The 22,718-nt window shown below is 42.6% G+C and overlaps 2 protein-coding genes across 2 annotated transcripts in view; one reads left to right on the top strand and one right to left on the bottom strand.

Moving 5' to 3' along the window:
* Positions 1-104: 104 nt before the first annotated feature.
* On the top strand, positions 105-8,686 carry LOC307248123 (flavin-containing monooxygenase 5-like; the record flags this gene model as incomplete). Its single annotated transcript, XM_080024380.1, has 9 exons — positions 105-236; positions 1,405-1,593; positions 2,156-2,321; positions 3,299-3,441; positions 3,545-3,741; positions 5,165-5,300; positions 5,647-5,866; positions 8,125-8,197; positions 8,290-8,686. The coding sequence occupies 9 exons, from the start codon at positions 105-107 to the stop codon at positions 8,684-8,686; spliced, it is 1,653 nt and encodes a 550-aa protein (XP_079880506.1).
* Positions 8,687-9,191: 505 nt separating this feature from the next.
* LOC307236868 (flavin-containing monooxygenase 5-like) overlaps positions 9,192-22,718 on the bottom strand; it is a 14,107-nt gene continuing 580 nt past the window's right edge. The window contains exons 2-10 of the mRNA XM_080009433.1: positions 20,886-21,018; positions 20,116-20,304; positions 19,736-19,901; positions 18,870-19,012; positions 13,888-14,084; positions 13,619-13,766; positions 13,088-13,295; positions 12,927-12,999; positions 9,192-11,828 (exon numbers count right to left, since the gene is read on the bottom strand). Coding sequence (XP_079865559.1) covers positions 11,396-11,828; positions 12,927-12,999; positions 13,088-13,295; positions 13,619-13,766; positions 13,888-14,084; positions 18,870-19,012; positions 19,736-19,901; positions 20,116-20,304; positions 20,886-21,017 — 1,689 coding nt within the window. The 5' untranslated portion in view covers position 21,018 and the 3' untranslated portion in view covers positions 9,192-11,395. The remainder of the gene's footprint in view (positions 11,829-12,926; positions 13,000-13,087; positions 13,296-13,618; positions 13,767-13,887; positions 14,085-18,869; positions 19,013-19,735; positions 19,902-20,115; positions 20,305-20,885; positions 21,019-22,718) is intronic.

Here is a 22,718-nt window from a genome sequence, read left to right as displayed (position 1 = left end):
CAGGCTCTGCTGCTTCAAATAGTGTTTGTGTTTTTCAGCACCATCTCACATGAAAACGAGGTATTTCAGTTGTTAGTTTCTTTCTTTCTCTCCCCGAGCAGGACATGGTGCGACGGGTGGCGGTGATCGGTGCCGGACTCTCCGGCCTCACCAGCATCAAAGCCTGTCTGGACGAGGGGCTGCAGCCCACCTGCTTCGAGAGCAGCCATGACATTGGTGGTCTGTGGAGATACAAGGTGAACGCAATGGCATACTCAACCCTACAGGCTGCTTTACAGAAGGAAATTGGACTTTTAAATTGTTTCCATTATTATTAATGTATATATTTCTTGTTACCCTAGAAATCCATTACTCACACAAACCACTTAATCAAAATAAAAGTATATAAATGTGTGTTAAAAAGTGTTTAATACTCAGATTTAACTGTTGAAACCAGCATTGTCACTATGTTGATTATCACTGGACCTTCTCAGATGCAGGAATAATAGTTCTGCTAAAAATTGTATAGTTACACTTAAGAATAACGAAAAATTGTGCTAAATCACTGCTATATTCTTATATTTTTTTTATCCATTTACAAAAAAAAACCCTTAAAATGAACTCCTATGTTTCTAGATAATATTTTCTCAGAGTTTTATATTCTTGCTTGCTGCTTCTGCAGAGTTATGTGGTTGTTGGTACTTTACACCCTACAAGTATTTCTGAAATTAATATTACTTCACTTCGTTTAAACTTCAAATTTCCTCAAAGGACCAGTCTGCAGTTATACATGGGCCACATTTGGTCCACAAACCGCCTATTATGGCATTCTCAGTTGTGGTTATGCCATACAGACACCATTGGTCATCTCTGTGTTTCTGCTTTGCCTTGTTACACAGTTTATTGGCTTTTATTGAGTCATACTTTGAGTAGTTGATGTGACTGATTCATACATTATCACACACTTGTAGTAGTTGAGGTGATAACCCTAACCCCGACCTGGAAGTTTGGGGTTAGGATTATCATCTCAACTAAATAATCTAAATTTATTGTTGTTTCTTGGGTGTACGTGTTTGTTTGCTACGGTGCCTGGGGAAATTATGATATTCAAAATCACAAGAAAAATCATGATCAATGTATTGACAAAATAGGCGGGTTTAGACAAAATAGATAATGATCAACTGTGATCTATATTAACACTAAACAAAAAAAGAGCTGTTGGCCGGTGCGTCCTTCCTGCTACCCGCACACCTGTCTTAACGTATCAACTTGCCTTGCAGCTCAGTCAGTTAAACAATACCCTAACCCATCACTAGGGACTGCCACTTGCTATAATATATGTATACACCTAAGAATTTGCACCCCAGTTGAGTTGGCATGCCATACACTTTATCCCTGTCTGTCTCTCCCGTGGTCGGATGGCAGGAGGAGCCGGAGCCTGGCAGAGCCAACATCTACCAGTCCGTGGTCATCAACAGCTCTAAGGAGATGATGTCCTTCAGCGACTTCCCCGCCCCGGCCGAGCTCCCCAACAACATGCACCACTCTGAGGTTCTGCTCTACCTGCGGCTCTATGCCCGCGCCTTCAGCCTGCTGACGCACATACACTTCCAGGTAACTAGTAATTAGTACTTAGTCCTGACTAAGTATGAAGTACGAACTACAGGTACATTGCACTCCAACAAGTGTCTAGTTTAGATCTTTCTTGATCCTAAACCTATGTGTTCCAAAATGTATTTTGAACCAAATTAGTAACCATCAATAGTGACCATTGTTTGTCACATACATATACATACGGTCATACATATATGCAGTGAAATGTAATGACACCCGGTGATTACGCACAATAAGCTCTAAAAATACAAAAAACACTAAAATCGACAGGAGGTGCTCGCCCAGGTGGCCGCAAGGGGCCGTGCCACAATCACGATTCTGGGTTCTATAAGTATATACAGTAATAGTAGTTATTGTCTGTGTTGTATTAAATATACATTTAAATCCTCCTAAATAAAACTTAAATTAAGTTTTGTTTATTTAGTGTAGCTTTAAATTAAATAGTTGCTGAATTAATGTTTTTGTGTCATTTTATCGGGGGGGTGTGTTTGCCTTGTTTATCTGTGTGTATGTGTTTGTTTTTATGTGTTATATGTGTTTATGTGAATGTGTGTGAGCATAGATGACAGTGGTTTCCGTGCGTCAGAGCCCGGACTTCTCTGCGAGCGGCCACTGGGAGGTGGAGACGAAGGACACAGCGGGACGGAGACAGAGCCACACTTTCGATGCCGTGATGGTCAGCTCTGGACACTTCACTCAGCCTCACCTGCCACTCTGCGACTTCCCAGGTAACAGTCTGACCCTTCATAATAAGTTAGGTTATTGATTGTTCTTTCAAATACTCAATCTATGCAATATGAACATATATATTTTCATCAGATGTTATCAGAATTCAAACAGGCAAACTAGATTTGCACATCCGAAGAATTTGACTGATACAACAAATTGATTTATATCAGGAAGGTATCGATCTACAATAAGTCTACAATAAGCACAGAAACAGGTTCAGTTGGGCAGGTTCAGATGGTGTTGGTTTCCTGTGAACCATCTAACCCGGTGAATTACTGACCCTCTTAATTTGGGTTTCCCTTTTCTGAGGAATTCAGATATGTGCACAGCGAGGAGCAGAAAACTGATGTGGAGAACCTTGATGGTGTCATCAGGACAGAAAATGGGTGGATGCTTTTCAACATTTAGAAATCCTACAATATACTGGAAAAAAAACAAAAAAATTGCCTTTTTTCAAGTAGATTTGAATGTTCAATCATTACATATTTGTTTGACAAGGAGCTAAGCTGAATTTCTGGAGCTTTCTGATGGCAACGTCGAGGTTCGAGACTGGACTGCCCCAATTATCGCCCTCTTATTTACCACCAGATCCTGTGTATTATTGGATGTAATAGCCTTGTTCCAATATTTACCTTTCTCTGATATGATTCAGTAGATGTTTTCCTCTTGGTTTATTGAAGATTTTAACCGATCCTGTTTGCAATGACAGCAGTTTACTGCACGCAGCTGACACATACACCCCCCCCCCCCACACACACACACACACACACACACACACACGCATTCTCACACTATGCTGCCTTCTGTTTTTGCATCTTTTCCAACTTTGTGCTCTCTAGCGCCACCAATGTGATAGAAAAGATATTGACATTTAAAAAAAACATTTATAAAACTCCCCTGTTCCCTCAATCATTTCACTAGTACCTCATGAGCCAAAACTTTCCAAACACCTATTTGTGCTTCCCTTTCTTGTCAGGAATAGAGAGCTTCGAAGGCAGATATTTCCACAGTTGGGAATACCGTAACGCTGAGGGTCTCCACGGGAAGCGAGTGGTTGTGATCGGGATTGGGAATTCCGGGGGAGACATCGCTGTGGACGTCAGCAGAGTGGCTGAGAAGGTACACAGGCCGTTTCTAAATCAGTGTTAACTCTAAACGGAAGTCCTGCCCCCTGTAAGAGATGTTTTTCTTTGCACCTCTCCTTGTGGCGGACCTCCCCCAGGTGTGTCTCAGCACCCGCAGCGGGGCGTGGCTGGTCAGTCGTGTGGGGGAGGGCGGGCTCCCGGCCGACCTGGTGCAAACCTCCCGCTTCGACCTGATGCTGATGACACTTCTTGCCCCCTGGAGTTCCAAAATGGCGGAGAAGAAGCTGCGGCGAGCGTTCAACCACAGACTGTACGGCCTGCAGCCCAAATATGGGTAAGGAGGAATAGGGTGCCCAGGTGGCTCATCTGGTAAGAGTGCACCATTTTCAAGGCTAAGTCCTTGCCGCAGCAGCCTGCATGTCATCCCTTCTCTCCCCTGCCTTTCCTTGCTCCGCACAGTCGCTGTCCAATAATGCATGAAAATTCCAAAAAATATTTTAAAAAGAAAAATAAATAAGGAGGGAACGATCGTGATCCTTCATGGTCTCAGTCGATGACCCCAAATCTGAAATATAGATACATGTACTCCTCACTTAATGACCTACCTGTTTAACGACCGTTAGGACTTACAACCATCTCTCCGGCCACACCGCGGCATCTCGGCGTCAAGCATCTCATCTCATCATCGTTCTCAGCCTCATTCACGCAGACTGTCAGTATTCACTACACTTGCGTTTGCAATGGCCACGCCCCCTTACCCATGAAATAACACGGGTCCTTGCTTATCGACCAATTTGCCTAACAACCTGGTGCTAGGAACGGAACTCGGTCGTTAAGTGAGGAGTACCTGTATAATATTAACCCTTTTTATTAGATGCATTTTAGCAGATCTACTTTGATTAACTTATTCTAACCCTGTTTCTAATGTATTTCATTATTTAAATAATTGTATTATTCTACTTTGTAAATGCATTTTGCTTGTTTGCTTTGCTGTTATTGTGACTATTTGATGGCCTTTTAATGTAAAGCACTGTGAGTTACAGGCCGTGTATGGAAGGTGCTTTACAAATAGAGGTAATTATTATTATAAAATTAGAGGAAAGATATGTTTTCATTGGTTTTGATTTAATTGTTTCATTCTTTAATTATTCAGTGCACTTTTGATGCACTTTCATTCTTTATATTTAATTGCGAGTCTACTGTAATCTTATTTATAATAGAAGGAGATTATGTTATTTGTCATTTACACATTGTCAAATATGTAAAGTGGTACAGACAGAAAGAAAATCCCTTTGCTATGGGGGTCATTTTTTATTGACCATCAGAAAATATACTAATCTTTATCCAGTTATTTTCGGTCAAGTGATTTCATTCGATAAGAGAAATTCCGTTTGACTATTTAACTAACCTGTTGTGGGGAAAAAGCCTTGTCTCTGCAAAATGAACTAATGGAATCCTAAAGGAACTTTTTTTTTGTTGTTGGTGGAGCTGAATAATCGACCAAATGTTTCTAATCACTCTCAAATGACAGTTAATTGATATATAGACTTGTTTAGAGAACTGTTGTATAAAAGGTTGTTGTTCTGAAAGGTGTCCTGTTTATTAATTATTAGTATAATACACTGTTTATTAGACATTCGGTGTCTTGTGTGATGCATGACTGTCAAAGGTTTTTCTTGATAGCTTTTCTTTCTAGCTCTTAAGAGTCAGATGTTATCAATTAATTTAAGTACCAGTTGTATCCGTCTCGTCGGCAGGTTTTTTGCTCGGATCCCGCTAGTGAACGACGACCTTCCAGGCCGGATCATCTCGGGCCGTGTGCAAGTGAAGCCCAACGTGAAGGAGTTCCGTGGGTCCAGTGTGGTCTTTGCTGACGGAAGCATCGTGGAAAAGGTGCCTTAAGGACTCCACATACTGCAACACTTCTCTCATAAACTTGTTTTATTTATCTAGTGATCCCCAACTTTCTAATATTCAATTTGAATTTTAGCTCATTAACATTTGTTAAATTCAGCTTTTGGGCCCATTTGCTGCTTTATTCATTCACAAAAAATCGATTTCTTCATCTTCTCACCACCACTGCCCCACAACTGGTAAAAAGGTGTCTGCCTCATTAGGTCCTCAGTGCCTCATTTAATGTCCCAAACTTCTAGGTTTTGAATTAGCCAATTATCACAACCTAGAGGTCCTTCACTGTTATCACTAGAGACTGAACCTCACAGAGCCTCTCTTCCTCCAGGTGGACGTGGTGGTGTTTGCCACCGGCTACAACTACTGCTTCCCCTTCCTTCCTCCAGACCTCCAGACCAAGAGTGGCCACAGGCTGTGTCTGTACCGCCACGTGTGGCCCCCGGCGCTGTCCCAGCCCACCCTGGCGGTGGTCGGCTTCATTCACGCCCTGGGCTCCATCATACCCCTGGCTGAAATGCAGGCACGCTGGGTCACCAGGGTGTTTAAAGGTGAAGTGTACCTTTAATTAAAAGGAACATTCAGTCAGGTCTGGATTCAATGGATAGATTACACTATGGAGACATTTGCTATGCAGAAGGTCCTGGGTTCAATTCCCGCCTAGGGCGCTGTTGGCATTGTGCTCAGGGGGGTTATCTCACGATAAGGAGCCTTTTCTGTGGAGTTGGTATGTTCTCCCCGTGGCCAAAAGGGGTTTCCTCCATATATCATCATAAGAACCTCCACTAAAAACATGCACAAGAAACATCGTCTGCCCAGCGATGGACACTGAAGTTGGTCCCCAGGCACTGTAAGTTGCCCACCGCTCCTGGCCTGACCCCCAGAGGAAGGACAAGCCTTGATGGGGGGAAAAAGTGGAGAACACATTTCATGGCCTCCATTAATTGCGATATATATATATATATATATATATATATATATATATATATATAAATAAAACACACATACATACACTACTCATAAAAAGTTAGGGATATTTGGTTTTAGGGTGAAATTTATGGAAAATGTAAAAAGTTCACGCTACAGTGATATATCATGAAAGTAGGGCATTTAAGTAGAAGATGCAATGGTGATTTCCTCATCTCAAACAATTTATTGAAACAAACGCCAACAACAGTGGTGGGTTTACCACAACAAAAAATGTCAATGTCTCAATAACTTGTCATGTGTCCTTGAGCATCGATTACAGCTTGACAACCACTTCTCATGCTGTTCACAAGTCGACTTATTGTCTGCTGAGGCCTGGCCCCCCACTCTTCTTGAAGGGCGGCCCTCAGGTCATTGAGGTTCTGGGGTACAGAGTTAAGAGCCTCTACACGGGCACTCAGCTGATCCCATAGGTTTTCTATGGGATTCAGGTCTGGAGAAAGTGCAGGCCACTCCATTTGAGGTGCCCCAGTCTCCAGCAGCCGTTCCCTAATGATGCGACCTCGATGAGCTGGAGCATTGTCATCCATGAAGATGAAATGAGGCCTGTGTTGTTCATGCAGGGGCACAATGACTGGATTAATGATGTTATTCAGGTAGTATGGGCTTGTCACTGTACCATTCACAAAGTGTAGGGCAGTTCTGTATTGACTAGACACACCTGCCCACACTGTAACACCACCACCACCAAAGGCTCGTCTGGTGACAACAGTGGCTGATGCATAGCGCTCTCCTTGACGTCTCCAACATCGTTGGTGGCCATCATTTCTGCTCAACGTGAATCGACTTTCATCAGAGAACAGCACTGAGGCCACTGGTCCCTCGTCCAGCGTCAATGCTCCCTGGCCCGTGCAAGACGATGATGCCTGTGCCTGGTGGTGTGGTCAGGTATCCTTGCAGGTCGTCTAGCAGGCAGACCATGCTGATGTAAACAGTTCTGAATGGTCTGACGTGACACTTGGGTGCCTCTCACCTCCCTTAAATGTGTCTGGAGTTGAGTGGCATTCATCATCCGGTTCCGCAGGGCACTGTTCACAATGAAGCGCTCATCAGTGTGGGATGTGGCCAAAGGACGTCCACTTCTATGCCTTTCTGTGACTCTTCCAGTGTCTCTGTATCTCTGTTGCAACCTGCTGATGACGCTCTGTGACACTCTAAGCTCAGTGGCCACTTCCCTCTGAGAACATCCTGTTTGAAGCCTCACAATGGTGAGGTACTGTTGATCAGTTGTTAGGTGTCGTCTTGGTCTCATGATGTCAAAATGTGAACAGCATGATGAAGAGGACTGTTTCAATACCAATTCTAATTGAACCAGGAAATGTATTGGTCCATTCATGGATCAAACACCTGTTGTGAATTTGGCCGTTCAGCTCCTTGTTAGAGAACAGCAAGTTGTGCAAAAAGTACTGAAACATTGAACAGTTGAACATGTGCATTCAAAAGTTTAGAGAAGGTCAAATTAAGTTCACCTGTAAAGGTTATAGTGTATTTTAGGTTCATCCTGAAATTTCACCCGAAAGCCGAATATCCCTCACTTTTTGTGAGGTGTGTGTGTGTGTGGGGGGGGGTTATTTATACCAAAATTAATTTTCTATTTATAGAACTTGTCCGTTTTCAATATGGTGTGGATTCTTTAAAAAATGGAAAACTATTTTTCTTATCCAAAGTTATTAATTTAATTCAATTTATTTTAATTCAAAGTTTCTTATAAATATATAAGATTATTTCTGTATTGTTTATTTCAATATTATTGTCTGTTCTGGCGTCACCATTCCTCTGTATTCTGCTGCTTTGACATTTTGACATTTTGTTATTTTCACAGGTTTAGTGACACTTCCCACAGAAGAAGCCATGCTACAGGACATTGAGAAAAACACAGCGACCATGAATCAGAGGTGATGTCTCATGCCGGATTATGATTTCATTATTTAGACCGACAACATGTGTTATTGTTATTCTACTTGGAATATCGGTGTGTGTTCTCCAGGTTCTTGTGCTCGGAGCGAAACCCCCTCCAGGTGGACTATATCCCCTACATGGACTCCCTGGCGGAGCAGGTCGGGGCCCGACCCAGCGTCCTCCGGCTCTTGCTGAGGGACCCCAGGCTGGCGTTGCGGGTGTTCCTGGATCCCTGCACGCCCTACCAGTACCGCCTGTCGGGGCCGGGCCAGTGGGCCGGGGCCCGGCAGGCTATCCTGACCCAGTGGGAGCGGGTATTGAAGCCTTTCGGGACAAGGGAGGATCCTGAAATGGCGCCTGGTAGCAGTTCCAGACTGGGCAAGGTGGCGGCAGCACTGTCTGGTGCCGCTCTGCTTTGTCTCTGGCTCCATAGGAAACACTCCTTCCCTCTGTGCTTACCCGATTCCCACTCTGGAAAGCTCTGAAGTAGAATACGGTGTCCAATAGCATACACATGTTTAAAAAATTTTTTATGGTAAATCAGGGGTTTCTGCTCCTTCTGACGTTGTCTTCTCCTTGAGGACATTGAGTTGACCAATGTCATGTAATCCTGATATGTAATATTTGATTATTGATGTTTTTTGACTTATATATTCTGAAACCAATCAGGTAATTTGCATCGTGATTTAACAATGAATTTGAGATTTGTTTTAATAATATATAAATGTGCAAATTATACTCTATTTTGTGCCTCTTTTCATCTTTGTTTACATGCACATTTTTATAATTCAACTATATTTTGTTGACAAGTTGCTGTTATATGAATACAAATGTACAAATAAATTGACTTGAGCTAGGACAATGTAATGGGGTGCACTTGGTGTGTGTGTGTGTGTTCAAAAGGATCAACACCAAAGTACGCTTGAGATTGTTTATTAAATGTTTTGAAAGTTATTTTCATGAAAATCCATGCAAATATAGATTCACCTTGATGTGCTGGGTAAGTCATGAAGTACTAAACATCTTTTTACTTGCATGTGCGTAGGGTCAAAAGCCACAAAATATCCACTGTATTCTCAGTAGTTGTGACTTGTTTATGTTGAAGACACAAGTTTACAACGGCAAGTGTGAGACTTTAGTGGAAAAATCTGTACTGTCAGAGAGCTATTGAAAGCCATGTTCAATAGCTCTCTGATAAATTGTGAATTCTGATTATTTGGCTGTTGATAGATGTATTTTGAAGTTTTTCCTGAAGTGCTTCATCGTGTAAGAGGCCGAATTCACAGCTTTTTCAGTACTTACATTTTGAAAAGTTAAATTCAAGCACTTCAAAGGGATACTCCAGTTTTTTGGGTGGGAATAAAGTCTTTTTTCCCCAGACTCAGGCAAGAAGGTCTATACCAATTTCATTCTTGTCTCCAGAACAGAGATATTGACGGATTGCATGCTAACTGTGTTGGCTCGCCACAAGGCTTCAAGTGTTATAAAGTTTGCATGTTTATGAAAAGAAAAAATCATAAATGAAATGTGGAGATTTAGATGTAGCTACATTTGGGACAGGTTTACTCCAGGGCCGATTACTCTTGCATACTTCCATATAGTAGCGGATTTAATTGTCCGCTTATCAGTAAGATGTACAAGACTGATTACTTACAAAAGGCCAAAACGGAGCACATCAAAAACAATCCGAAGTTATGTGATATCTTGCAGTTTGAAAAATGGATTGTATCCTTTCGTTCGTTGAACCACTCTAAAGGAGGAACAATGGGGTTCTGTAATTCATGTGCAAAGCCGTAAATCTACTGGGAATGTTCTATATTGGCATCATGTGGCAAAAGTGTCAACGTTCCGTAAAACTCCCCAGTCTTAATCTAGTATAATTTCTGGGAAAACGCCGGAACAACTGGGAGTGGAAGTGTGTGGGAATGGAAGCAGTAACATTGCTGTAAAATAGGGGTGGAGCCATATTATCTTTCTATCTCTACCTCTCTACCTATCTATCTATATATATATATAAATATATATTTAAAAAGTCAGGTCCGAACAGTGGAGCTCGGCTGCAAATGTGTGAATATATGTCCAGTCTCTACGGAGACAGGTCATCATATTCATACATTTTATCATTTTGCTTCTAAAAAATGCCACTAGGACCCTAGCGGTGTCTTTTACAGTTAGTGGTGCACTGTGGGGACATTGGGACCAAGCGCTTTGCCTGCCCACCGACTACAACGCAGAGCCCGAGGAAGCGAGTGGACAGGGACAGGTAGAAGGGGAGGAGACTGAGACGGAGAGTGTAGGGTAAGTTAAAAAATTATTACACTGATTAAAAAACTTTGGGTTACGGTGCCACGGTGAGGTTGTTTCCCACTGGTTAATAAACTCATGACAACACTGGTGTTACCAGTAACACCGTAGATTTTACAACGGGGGGTGTCCCCGTTATGCACGGGCGCAAATTACAGATGGAGGGACACAAGTCCTTACCTAGACACTTTCACTTTTGTACTGCCCGACTAAGAATTTATAACACGCTTAGTATATTACAAATTTGAGGTTTTTTTCAAGTTCATGAACATCAGCGCTGAAACGTGAAAATTAACAAAATGTTTTTATTTTGGTTTTATTTCTTGGAGAAAAAAAAAGCGAAACGACGGTGGGTTCAAGTAATTTAATCGTTGTATACCTGAACACTGTATAACATCGATAACCACGGCACACTAGTTCAGGCTATTGTATCTGGGGATGGGGGCTCTGTCCCCTCAGTCAGCGTGGAGGGAAGAATCTGTGGGGCCGGGAGACGGGGACGGAAGCGCTGGTCTAAAAAACGATTCTGTTGCCTTGTCTCACGCATCACGTAATGTGACTCCATACAGAACTTTCTGTAAAGGAGGCCAATGTGGAAATGATTACCTACTGCCTTTGCCTGATATTTTTTATCCAGCAATGTTACAGATTCCATGTGGGAAAGGGGCTTAACAGGAATTGTAAAATAAGAGTTCTCTCTTCCATTCATTGCTTGGCTAGAATACAAAGATACCATTAGGAGATGGATATTTACTTATGTAGTAATCGTTCTATAATCCCTTTATTAATCCTCTATTCATTTTGTATGAGAATATGAGTATACAATTTGACACTAATCATAGTATACAATTGAAAAAGCCTGCTAGCTTCTATATGTGTTTCAATGTGGCTCAAGCATGAATTCCAGGTACCTTAGCTGGCAGGTAGACCTTTATCCTGTCTAAAAATGCAGATGGCTCCTGCAGGAAGGCGGGGAGGTTGTTCCTGACGTAGTAGGTCGTCATACCTAAAGCAGCAGCCAAGATGACGACAGGAACCATGAGAGAGCGCTTGGCCTCGGGCTGGGTAGACGGTCTGGTCTTCATGGGCTGGGCCACCCTTTCCCACTGAGTAAGAATGGCATGACGGGCCCCGGCCCACTTTCCGGGCCCTCTCAGACGGTACTGGAACGGTGTACAGGGACCCAGAAACACACTCAGCCCCAGTCTGGGATCTGTTAGCAGCAGCCTTGGGATGCTGGGTCGCACGCCCACCTGCTCCGCTATCTCATCCATGTACGGGATGTAGTCGACCTGGATGGTGTGTCTCTGGCTGGACACATACCTGAGACAGAGACCAGGGGAAGCATGCAGCATTTACAAGATGCTTTTGTCCAAAGAAACTAAATATAAGGAAATGTTGTTAGTAGTATTCAAACCAGCTGTATATCACGGTCACAACTAACTTAATATTCTCTAGACCTAGGCCTATAGGAATAAGTAACATTAGTAGGGTTAGGTTTTTCTTTTTTGTTTAGATTAACAAGGGATAGAGATCATTATGAGATGGGCAACTCAATGCAAGTGGGGTCCAAGTGTAGTCTGAAGGGATAGATGGGTCTTCAGACTACAACAAAACATGGGAAGAGATTCAGCCAGGGGAGCTTGTTCCACCATTGTGGTGCCAAGGATGAGAAGAGTCACAACTGGGATGGGCAACTTCTGAGTCCATGTAGCAATGAAGCAGTGAGGCAATCTGATTGAACAGGCAGGTAGTCCAGCCAGAAGAGCGGTGCAGGGGTCTGATGGGAAATGATGAGTACCTGAACCAGAACATGCCCATTTCCCTCCTGAGAAATGGGCATATTCTTTGGATGCCGTAGGGAGACCCTCTACAAAGAGCAGCTGGTGGCAGCAATGTATGCCCAGACATCCATGTATCAATGTAGTGAAAACATGCAGAGATGTGCTTAATGATTAGTTTTCAGGAGGAGGGAAAGAAAAGATAGAATTGAGTGTCACCTGCATAGCAGTGGTAGTAGAAGCCATGGGATGAGATCACACAAACAGGGGATGTAGCACAAGGAGAACAGCAGAGGCCCCAGGACAGAGCCCTGAGAGACTCAGGTAGAGTGCAAGGTCTGGACAGGGATCCTCTCCATGGTAGGTGAAGACATGGTACGAGCAGATCCCGCAATTCCAAGCTCAGAAATTGGCAGCATTTTAAATATCTGAGTAATGGAGCTTAAATCCCCCTTTGGATAAGAGTCAGAGCCAATAGGTGGATGCATGGGAGATGGCAGCAGCAGCAGCACCAGTTCTAGCACCAATGAGCAAAAGCAGGCTAAGTTTGACATCTTAAACAGATCACCAGGCTGTGGACACATTTGGCACTATTCAATTAAATAAACTTAGTACATGTTATTACAAGCCACCTCAATACCTTTTAGCCATGCTCTCCTGCTTGCACTGGATATCCTTAATCATAGCAGGCAGTGAAGGAAGTTTACTACAACCTGTGTATGGGAAAGGGAGAGTTGACAAATCAATTCATGTGGATGAAACACTGAAGTAAAATAACTGGGATGAGAGAACCTGCATCACCTTTAAAGACGCGTGTCACCCATCTGGCTTGCATCTCAGAGATGGGCATGATGGCTCCTAGAGGCTGCACGAGCCCGATGACAGCCAGGGTGGGGTGGTCCAACTCTGGGGGGAACACATACTTGTAAAGTGACACCTTGTTACCAGACGCTGGGAGGACATTGGAGGCCAGGAAAGGGAACGAGAAGCTGTAGCCTGTGGCAAAAACCTGTAAGACAGACGGGGTCAAATTCATGTCATTGTGGGGAAGCACACGTTTGAATTTGACATATCTTGCATACCATTACCAGTTGAGCAGTGTTATTAGCTACTAGTTACATATAATATAGGGAATACATGTAATATAGGAAATCTCCTATATTATATGTAACTAGTAGCTAATAACACTGCTCAACCGTGTGTCATTAGATACACAGATGAGGACAATTCAGGGTTTCTGAATTACTTTCTGAACCAGGAATATCCATCTCTGGTGGTTTTGTGTGTGTGCTTGTGTGTGTGTGTGTGTGTGTTTGTTCTGTTTGGACCTACCACCAGATCAATATCATCCACTACTGTCCCGTCCTCAAACTCCACACTGGATCCATTGAACCTGCGGATGTTGGGCTTCACCTGAACTGTTCCAGACAGGATGCGGTTTGGGAGCTCGTCATTTATAGTGGGATGTTGGCTGAACAACCTGAGATTCAGATTTAAAAGCATTTCTACATGACTGCATCATGACGCCTATTTAGCAGTTGTAGTTAGTAATTTATTTTGACACATAGGCTTCACTGTTGGTGCAATTTGTAATCACCAACCTGTGTTTGGGCTTGAGGTTGTACAGACTGTGGTTGAACCTCTTATTGATCACGCTCTCTCCCAAGCTGCAGAAAAAGCTAAAGGGGAGGATATTCTGAAACGCAAGCAATTGCCTGTTGAAAGTCAGATCCAGGGGCAGCCCGTTGTCTCCCACTCTGTTCAGGACCCAGGCTCCACGGCGGGTGCTCAGGTAGACCTGCGGAGAGATGCCAGAACGAGAGACAGCCTTCATGTCTGCCATGTTCAAACACCGAACCTTTTTGGAAGACGAGGTAATAAGGATGCAACAGTACCTTGGAATTTCAGATTCTGCGCACTCCTGGGTTGCATCATACTTGCCCTGCCCTCTAACCATCCCATTAACCAATACGATGCTGCAAAATCAATGTTACAAAATATATACAATAGGATCCTATGGAGCCTATTGTTATAAGAATTTTAAACGTCTATGTTTTGATGTACTTTTCACATGAACCTTTGTACAAGGTATGTGTACTTTGCTTTTCTTATAAAGGCTAAATAGAGTTAATGTCTTAAAAAATACATGAACTAGTCACTTTCTGTGCGATAATGTGAAGGGGAGAATCAGACAATCAGATAAGGGAACTTCTGTCTCAACGATATTGCCCCATCAGTGAAACTGCCTCATCAGCAGGACCCATGCGGAGGCGTCGCGACATCAGTTGACCAACATCTCAACGACTCATCAGCTTCGCCACTCCTAGAAAAATGTATAAAAAACTCAGATCTCTTGTGAGAATTGAGCACTTCCTCTGTGGCACTCTGTTGTGTTGTTACACTGAAACTGTTCCTCTTGTACAAGATTAAATACTTTATTAACATAAAGTATACGTCTCTGATTTCCTCTGTAACAATTTGTCTGTCCACGAACAAAGTTTATAACAATTTAACTTTTACACCTATACATTTTGAATTTAGAGCAACAGTTGTGATTTATTACCATGTCGTTATCATTTGTTATATTTCAGCACATTTGGTCCTCCGTAGCATTGTAGTTGTCCCATTGACTTTTCTCTTCTTTTCTTAAGACCTCTGATTGGTTAGAAAAACCTTCTAATACAATTTCTCTGTCACATTTGCGCTTTCGCTTTGTGTATTTGCTTTTTTCAAATCTTTTGTCTGCCAGAAGTCACATGATCAGAGATGAGGTCACAAACCAAAACAATGAGCAGTGCTGCAGCGAACGTGCTGATGTTCACAGAAACCAGTGGACTAAATAGTTAATTCAGATCTGATGTGAACCGTCTCAGTGCCAGTAGAGGAGCAGGGTGCACCATGGGGTAGCACTGTTTAGAAAGTGGGGATTTGGAAAGGGTTATTTGGCTTTCAGGTGAAATTTATGGAAAATGTAAAAAGTTCACGCTACAGTGATATTATATCATGAAAGTAGAGCATTTAAGTAGAAGATGCAATAGTGATTTCCTCATCTCAAACAATTGATTGAAACAAAAGCCAACAACAGTGGTGGGTTTACCACAACAAAAGATGTCAATGTCTCAATAACTTGTCATGTGCCCTTGAGCATCAATTACAGCTTGACAACCACGTCTCATGCTGTTCACAAGTCGACTTATTGTCTGCTGAGGCCTGGCACCCCACTCTTCTTGAAGGGCGGCCCTCAGGTCATTGAGGTTCTGGGGTACAGAGTAACGAGCCTCTACACGGCGACTCAGCTGATCCCATAGGTTTTCTATGGGATTCAGGTCTGGAGAAAGTGCAGGCCGCTCCATTTGAGGTGCCCCAGGCTCCAGCAGCCGTTCCCTAATGATGCCACCTCGATGAGCTGGAGCATTGTCGTCCATGAAGATGAAATGAGGCCTGTGTTGTTCATGCAGGGGCACAATGACTGGATTAATGATGTTATCCAGGTAGTATGGGCTTGTCACTGTACCATTCACAAAGTGTAGGGCAGTTCTGTATTGACTTCACACATCTGCCCACACTGTTACACCACCACCACCAAAGGCTCGTCTGGTGACAACAGTGGCTGATGCATAGCGCTCTCCTTGACGTCTCCAACGTCGTTGGCGACCATCATTTCTGCTCAACGTTAATCGACTTTCATCAGAGAACAGCACTGAGGCCACTGGTCCCTCCTCCAGCATAAATGGCCCATGCAAGACGATGATGCCTGTGCCTGGTGGTGTGGTCAGGTATCCTTGCAGGTCGTCTAGCAGGCAGACCATGCTGATGTAACGGTTTTGAATGGTCTGACGTGACACTTGGGTGACTCTCACCTCCCTTAAATGTGCCTGGAATTCAGTGGCATCATCTGATTCCGCAGGGCACTGTTCACAATGAAGCGCTCATCAGTGTGGGATGTGGCCAAAGGACGTCCACTTCTATGCCTTTCTGTGACTCTTCCAGTCTCTCTGTATCTCTGTTGCAACCTGCTGATGACACTCTGTGACACTCTAAGCTCAGTGGCCACTTCCCTCTGAGAACATCCTGTTTGAAGCCTCACAATGACGAGGTACTGTTGATCAGTTGTTAGGTGTCGTCTTGGTCTCATGATGTCAAAATGTGAACAGCATGATGAAGAGGACTGTTTAAATACCAATTCTAATTGAACCAGGAAACGTTTTGGTCGATTCATGGATCAAACACCTGTTGTGAACTTTGCCGTTCAGCTCCTTGTTAGAGAACAGCAAGTTGTGCAAAAAGTACTGAAACATTGAACAGTTGGACATGTGCATTCAAAAGTTTAGAGAAGGTCAAATTAAGTTCACCTGTAAAGGTTATAGTGCATTTTAGGTTCATCCTGAAATTTCACCCGAAAGCCGAATATGCCTAACTTTTTGTGAGTAGTGTATATATATATATATATACATATATATATATATATATATATATATATATATATATATATATATATATATATATATATATATATATATATATATATACACATATATACACATATATACACACACACACACACACACACACACACACACACACACACACACACACACACACACACACACACACACACACACACACACACACACACACACACACACACACACACAAAAAAATAAAGGGAACACATAATCATTACAATGTAACTCCAAGTCAATCACACTTCTGGGATATCAACCTGTCCGGTTAGGAAGCAACACTGATTGTGAATCCTTTTAACCTGCTGTTGGAACAGACAACAGGTGGAAATTCAGAGGCAATGAGCAAGACAACCCCTATAGAGGAATGGTTCTGCAGGTGGTGGCCACAGACCATTTCCCTGTCCTCACCTTTTCTGGCTGATTTTTGTTCACTTTTGCATTTCGCCAGTGCCCTTACCACTAGAGGTAGCATGAGGCGGTGTCTGCAACCCACAGAAGTTGCTCAGGTAGTGCAGCTCAACCAGGATGGCACATCAATGCGCGCTGTGGCAAGAAGGTTTGCTGTGTCTCGCAGCACAGCGTCAAGAGCATGAAGGAGATACCAGGAGACAGGCCAGTACACATGGAGGGGACTGTTGGAGGACAACAACCCAGCAGCAGGACCGCTATCTGCTCCTTTGTGCAAGGAGGAACAGGAGGAGCACTGCCAGAACCCTACAAAATGACCTCCAGCAGGCCACTAATGTGCATGTTTCTGCTCAAACTGTCAGAAACAGACTCCTTGAGGGTGGTATGAGGGCCCAACGTCCACAAGTGGGGCCTGTGCTCACAGCCCAACACCGTGCAACCCGATTGGCATTTGCCAGAGAACACCAGGATTGGCAGATTCGCCATTGGCGCCCTGTGCTCTTCACGGATTAAATCAGGTTCACACTGAGCACATGTGACAGACGTGACAGAGTCTGGAGACGCCATGGAGAACGTTCTGCTGCCTGCAACATCCTCCAGCATGACCAGTTTGGCGGTGGGTCAGTGATGGTCTGGGGAGGCATATCCTTGGGGGGCCGCACAGACCTCCATGTGCTAGCCAGAGGTACCCTGACTGCCATTATGTACAGGGATGAGATCCTCAGACCCATTGTCAGACCATATGCTGGTGCAGTGGGCCCTGGGTTCCTTCTGATGCGTGACAATGCTCGGCCTCATGTGGCTGGAGTGTGTCAGCAGTTCCTGCATGACGAAGGCATTGATGCTCTGGACTGGCCTGCCCGTTCCCCAGACCTGAATCCAATCGCACACCTCTGAGACGTAATGTCTCGTTCCATCCAGCGACGCCACGTCGCACCACAGACTGTCCAGGAGTTGAGTGATGCCCTGATCCAGGTCTGGGAGGAGATCCTTCCGGAGCACATCCGTCGTCTCATCAGGAGCATGCCCAGACGTTGTAGGGAGTGTATCCAGGCACGTGGAGGCCACACACACTAATGAGCCTCATTTTGAACTGTCTTGAGGAATTTCCACAGAAGGTGGATCAGCCTGTGATATGATTTTTCCACTTTTATTTTGAGTATGATTCTGAATCCAGACCTCCTTGGGTTAATGATTTTGATTTCCATTGATCATTCTCATGTTATTTTGTTCTCAACGCATTCCACTATGTAATGAATAAAGATTTTCAACTGGAATATTTCATTCATCGAGATCTAGGATGTGTTGTTCAAGCGTTCCCTTTATTCTTTTTTTTTTTGTGTGAAAGCAGCTTGAGTTTCCGAATGTAATTTACTGTATTTATAACATTATTCATTTTTAACATTTTGTTTGATGCAAACGCTATGTTTTATTCTTTATATTATCTCTTATTGCTTACCTTTGTGCACTTTGTATTTTACTACAGTATTATTTTTTACTATCTGTGAAGCACTTTGAATTGCTACAGATTGTGATTCATATCTGCAGACCACCTAATCATTTAGAAAAACCTGATCAGTGTTTAATGTTTATCCAACCTGTGGAGATCCCACCGCTGGTCTTACAGCACTGGGATATCTTCTTCCTCATGGTGAAGGAGTTTTAGTGGTCTGTGTGAAGGAGGATTTAATGCACGTTAGCATAATGACCTGCTTGGTGAACCGGCTCAGCTCCACAGCGATGTCTCCTCCAGAGTTTCCGATCCCGATCACCACGACCTTCTTGTTCCTCCATTCCTCAGGGGCCTTGTAGTCCCGACTGTGGAAGTACACACCCTCAAAGGAGTCGATTCCTGCGAGATGGAGGAAGAGGGGATGTAGTGGGGGCCTTACAAAACAACTGGAAAGATTAACACAAGGTTGTATATTTGTTTCATTTAAATAAAGACAGAACTGATCAGATATGTATGAAACAGTGAATTATGAGGTGTAGGTTTTAGAAAAGGTTTCAGAAAAAGAAAATCCTGGTTTGTTTACATCTTACTTTATATAGCTGGCACTTCAATGTATTTGCATTGCGTATGCGTTACTCAATTTGTTATATCTAAATACAGACAGAAATTATCATATATATATTTAAAACAGTAAAATTTATATTCAAATGTAATAAATACATAAAAAATATACAATTGTGTCACTAAAAAGGACCATACCAGTTAAGAATTCCCCTAACTTCTCTCCATCCTTGCTTCATTATTTTCTATCTCATTGCGTCTGACACTAACTTCATAATGTATTATTTGCCTTTAATTTGGGTTCAGCTTTTCAACACAATCCTGGTGTAAAGATTCATTGTTTTTCCTGTAGAATAAAAATCAAATCAAGCTTAAAACCACATTTGAGTTTAGCTCAAGCAAAAAAGAGGTGCTTTTTGCTTTTATATTTGTTTGATTTTTGCACCAAACCTGGACTTTGTCGACTCCTGGACTTAATGACCAGAAGCTGATAGCGATTCCTAAAAAACATTCAATTCATTATGGTTTCATTTGGTTTGGTGTGGAGATGCGGAGCGGCACCTGGGAAGTCGCGGAGCGGCATGTTGGGGTGGCAGTGGTGTCCGATGCAGATCATCACGGCGTCGAAGATATGTTTCTCCCTCTTCCCATCGCAGCTCTCCGTCTCCACGTCCCACTGACCAGAATGGGAGAAGTCACCTCTCTGCTTCACCTGCAGCACTTTGGTCTGAGGAGCACAGGAGCAAAACAAACAGGATGGAGAAACACATTGAACAGCTTATATGGTTTCATTTTTTAACTCTGTAATCCTGTATAACTTTAATCTAGTGAGTGTCCTCTTCATATTTCAATGCTTCCCTCCACACTTCACTTCTGCTTTGATCATAGTAAATATAGCACCGTTCTAATAAAGTCTAGTCTAGTAAAATCTTTGCTCTCACCTTGAAGCGGATGTGCCTGGTGAGGTGGAAGTGCTCGGCGTACATCCTGAAATAGTCCATAATGAGGGAGTGGTGCATGTAGTTGGGGTAGTGCGCCGGGATGGGGAAGTCGCTGTAGCACATCATCTCCTTGGAGGTGTTGATGATGACAGAGTGGTAGATGCTGGCTCTGTCGGCTTCCGGGGTCTCCTGCACTCCACAGCAGGGAGCAGAGGAAAAGAGGACCCATCAGGAACCATATCAGGGTTCAACATATTATGTAGTATATTGGCTTTATATTTATTGTTTTTTTAGTCTCAGCTTCATTGGCTCTGAGGAGAACTGTTCTTCTGTGGATCAACAACCAGGGGTGGGAGAGACTGTCATGTAGTATCAGAATCAGAATCAGAATTAATTTGTATCAACATTTACATATACAATGAATTTGTCATGGGGAGGTTTGGTGCATTTCTTTTAATGCTGCAGACAATTGGCATTAAAAGCTTAACAGTCTGAAAAAAGGGAAATAGTTAAATATTTAAAATAATTGCCAAATACACAAATAGCTGAAAAAATACAAAACAGAAATAGTCCAATATATAAAAATACACAGGATATAGAAAATGTGATTGTATGCACTGGATTAATTGTTTTTATGGGTATATAGGGTATACATTATAAATTACCGGTTGTACTTAATAAGTTATTACAGACTCTATTGCAGATGGTTTAGGACAGTGGTTTTCAAACTGTGGGTTGTGACCCACTATTGGATCGCTGCCCTCACCCACCTTGAACCTCCACAGACCCCCCATGTCCTCGCTGCTCTCGAAGCAGACCGGCTCCAGACCCTCATCCAGGCAGGTCTTGATGCAGGTCAGACCAGAACTCCCGGCTCCGATCACAGCCACACGACGTGTCATCCTGGATGGATGGATGGAGATGGATGGATAGACAGACAGACAGATAGATACAAATAGGTGATCACAGTGAAGTAATAAAAATAAAAATACAAAATACAAAAACAGTTGAAAATTTGAAAAAAAAATGTAAAAGAAATGTAAAACTAAAAGTAAAAATTGACTCTGAAGCTGAGCTCTCAAATGCACTTTAGCTTAATTTGTAGTTTTCTCTTGGACTTTGATTCCATAGGGATGCGTAGGCATGGCCTTCCCTAGGTAAACACATTCCAGCAAAAAGTAGGAGGCTGAAGTTTTGCTTCTCATTCCAAATATACAGCGAGTTTCCGCAGTTACGTAATGCCACCTGCGAGTGGCGCTGGTTACCCAGAAAAAAGTATCTTAATTAGGCTACATTTCCCCCTAATAATAACAATAATAATAATTATAATGATGATTATTATCATTATTATAATTATTATGTTAAAATACCATACATACGTCCCAATAATTTATCCTGTGAATTGAATCACATCTGTATATTTGTCGTGGTGCGGAGAATCTTTAACCTAAAGTAGATTCAGCAGTCGAGATGAGGGTGAGTATTCAAAGGGACTTTTTATTACAAAGTAACAAGAAGCCGAGCAGTTCTGCAGAGAAGCCAATTCCTTCAGCGATGTCACACACTGTTATACCTCTGTACACGCCTATTCTTGGGGCTCCCCTTTCAGGATCTGCCTCTGAGGGATCCTTTTTATCTATTGCCCGCCACCAATATTTTCAACAAAGATCGTATTTTCCTTCTTTGATCAATAGTCTATTTTAATGATGGCTGACCGCATGATTTATGTTTTCCCTGTTTTTCGGAGGCCCCAGGAGCTGTCTCCTCAGCTGTCTTTGCGCCACATGTAGGTTTCCCTCCATGACAATTTGAACATAAATAATGGGCACGCAGATACATATATAACATATATGCATGCATATCTAAACGTATACCATGTGCTTGTACTATATATTCTGTAATATATTTGTATATGAAATATATCAGTTTTGCATTTTTCGCCAATTTGTGTATATTTGGCTATTTTCTCTTTATTTTTACTTTACTTTTTTATTCATTGTTTTCCCCGATGGTTAAACTTGCTAATCGTTAGAAAGAAACACACCAATCCTCTCAATGACAAATTCTGATTCAGATAATAATAATAATAATAATAATAATAATAATAATAATAATAATGCTGATTGATGTTGACTGACTGCTGACTGACTGCTGACTGACTGCTGACTGACTGACTGCTGACTGACTGACTGACTGCTGACTGACTGACTGACTGACTGCTGACTGACTGACTGCTGACTGACTGACAGCAAACTGGACACGCCACCTGCAAATTTCCACGCTCGTATCTTGGAGCAGTCGGTCGCAAGTCCATACAAATTTTCGCGACTATCGCTACTCGTATGTTGGATTAGTCGTAAGTAGATGCAGTCGTAAGTCGAGGTATCACTGTATACACACAATTATTATTTTTTTTATCTGAATCAGAATTTGTCATGGAGAGGATTGGTGTTTTTTTTTTAACGATTAGCAAGTTTAACAATCTGGAAAAAAACGGAATATATATATATATATATACACACTCTATTTCAGTGTTAGGTCTTCAGTTCAGACCGAGACATCATCAAAATCACTGACAATAATTATGTTATTTGCATAAACTG

This window comes from Zeus faber (genome assembly GCF_960531495.2).
Source record: "Zeus faber genome assembly, chromosome: 1".
Taxonomy (NCBI): Eukaryota; Metazoa; Chordata; class Actinopteri; order Zeiformes; family Zeidae; genus Zeus; species Zeus faber.
This window is presented reverse-complemented; position numbering and strand designations above follow the sequence as displayed.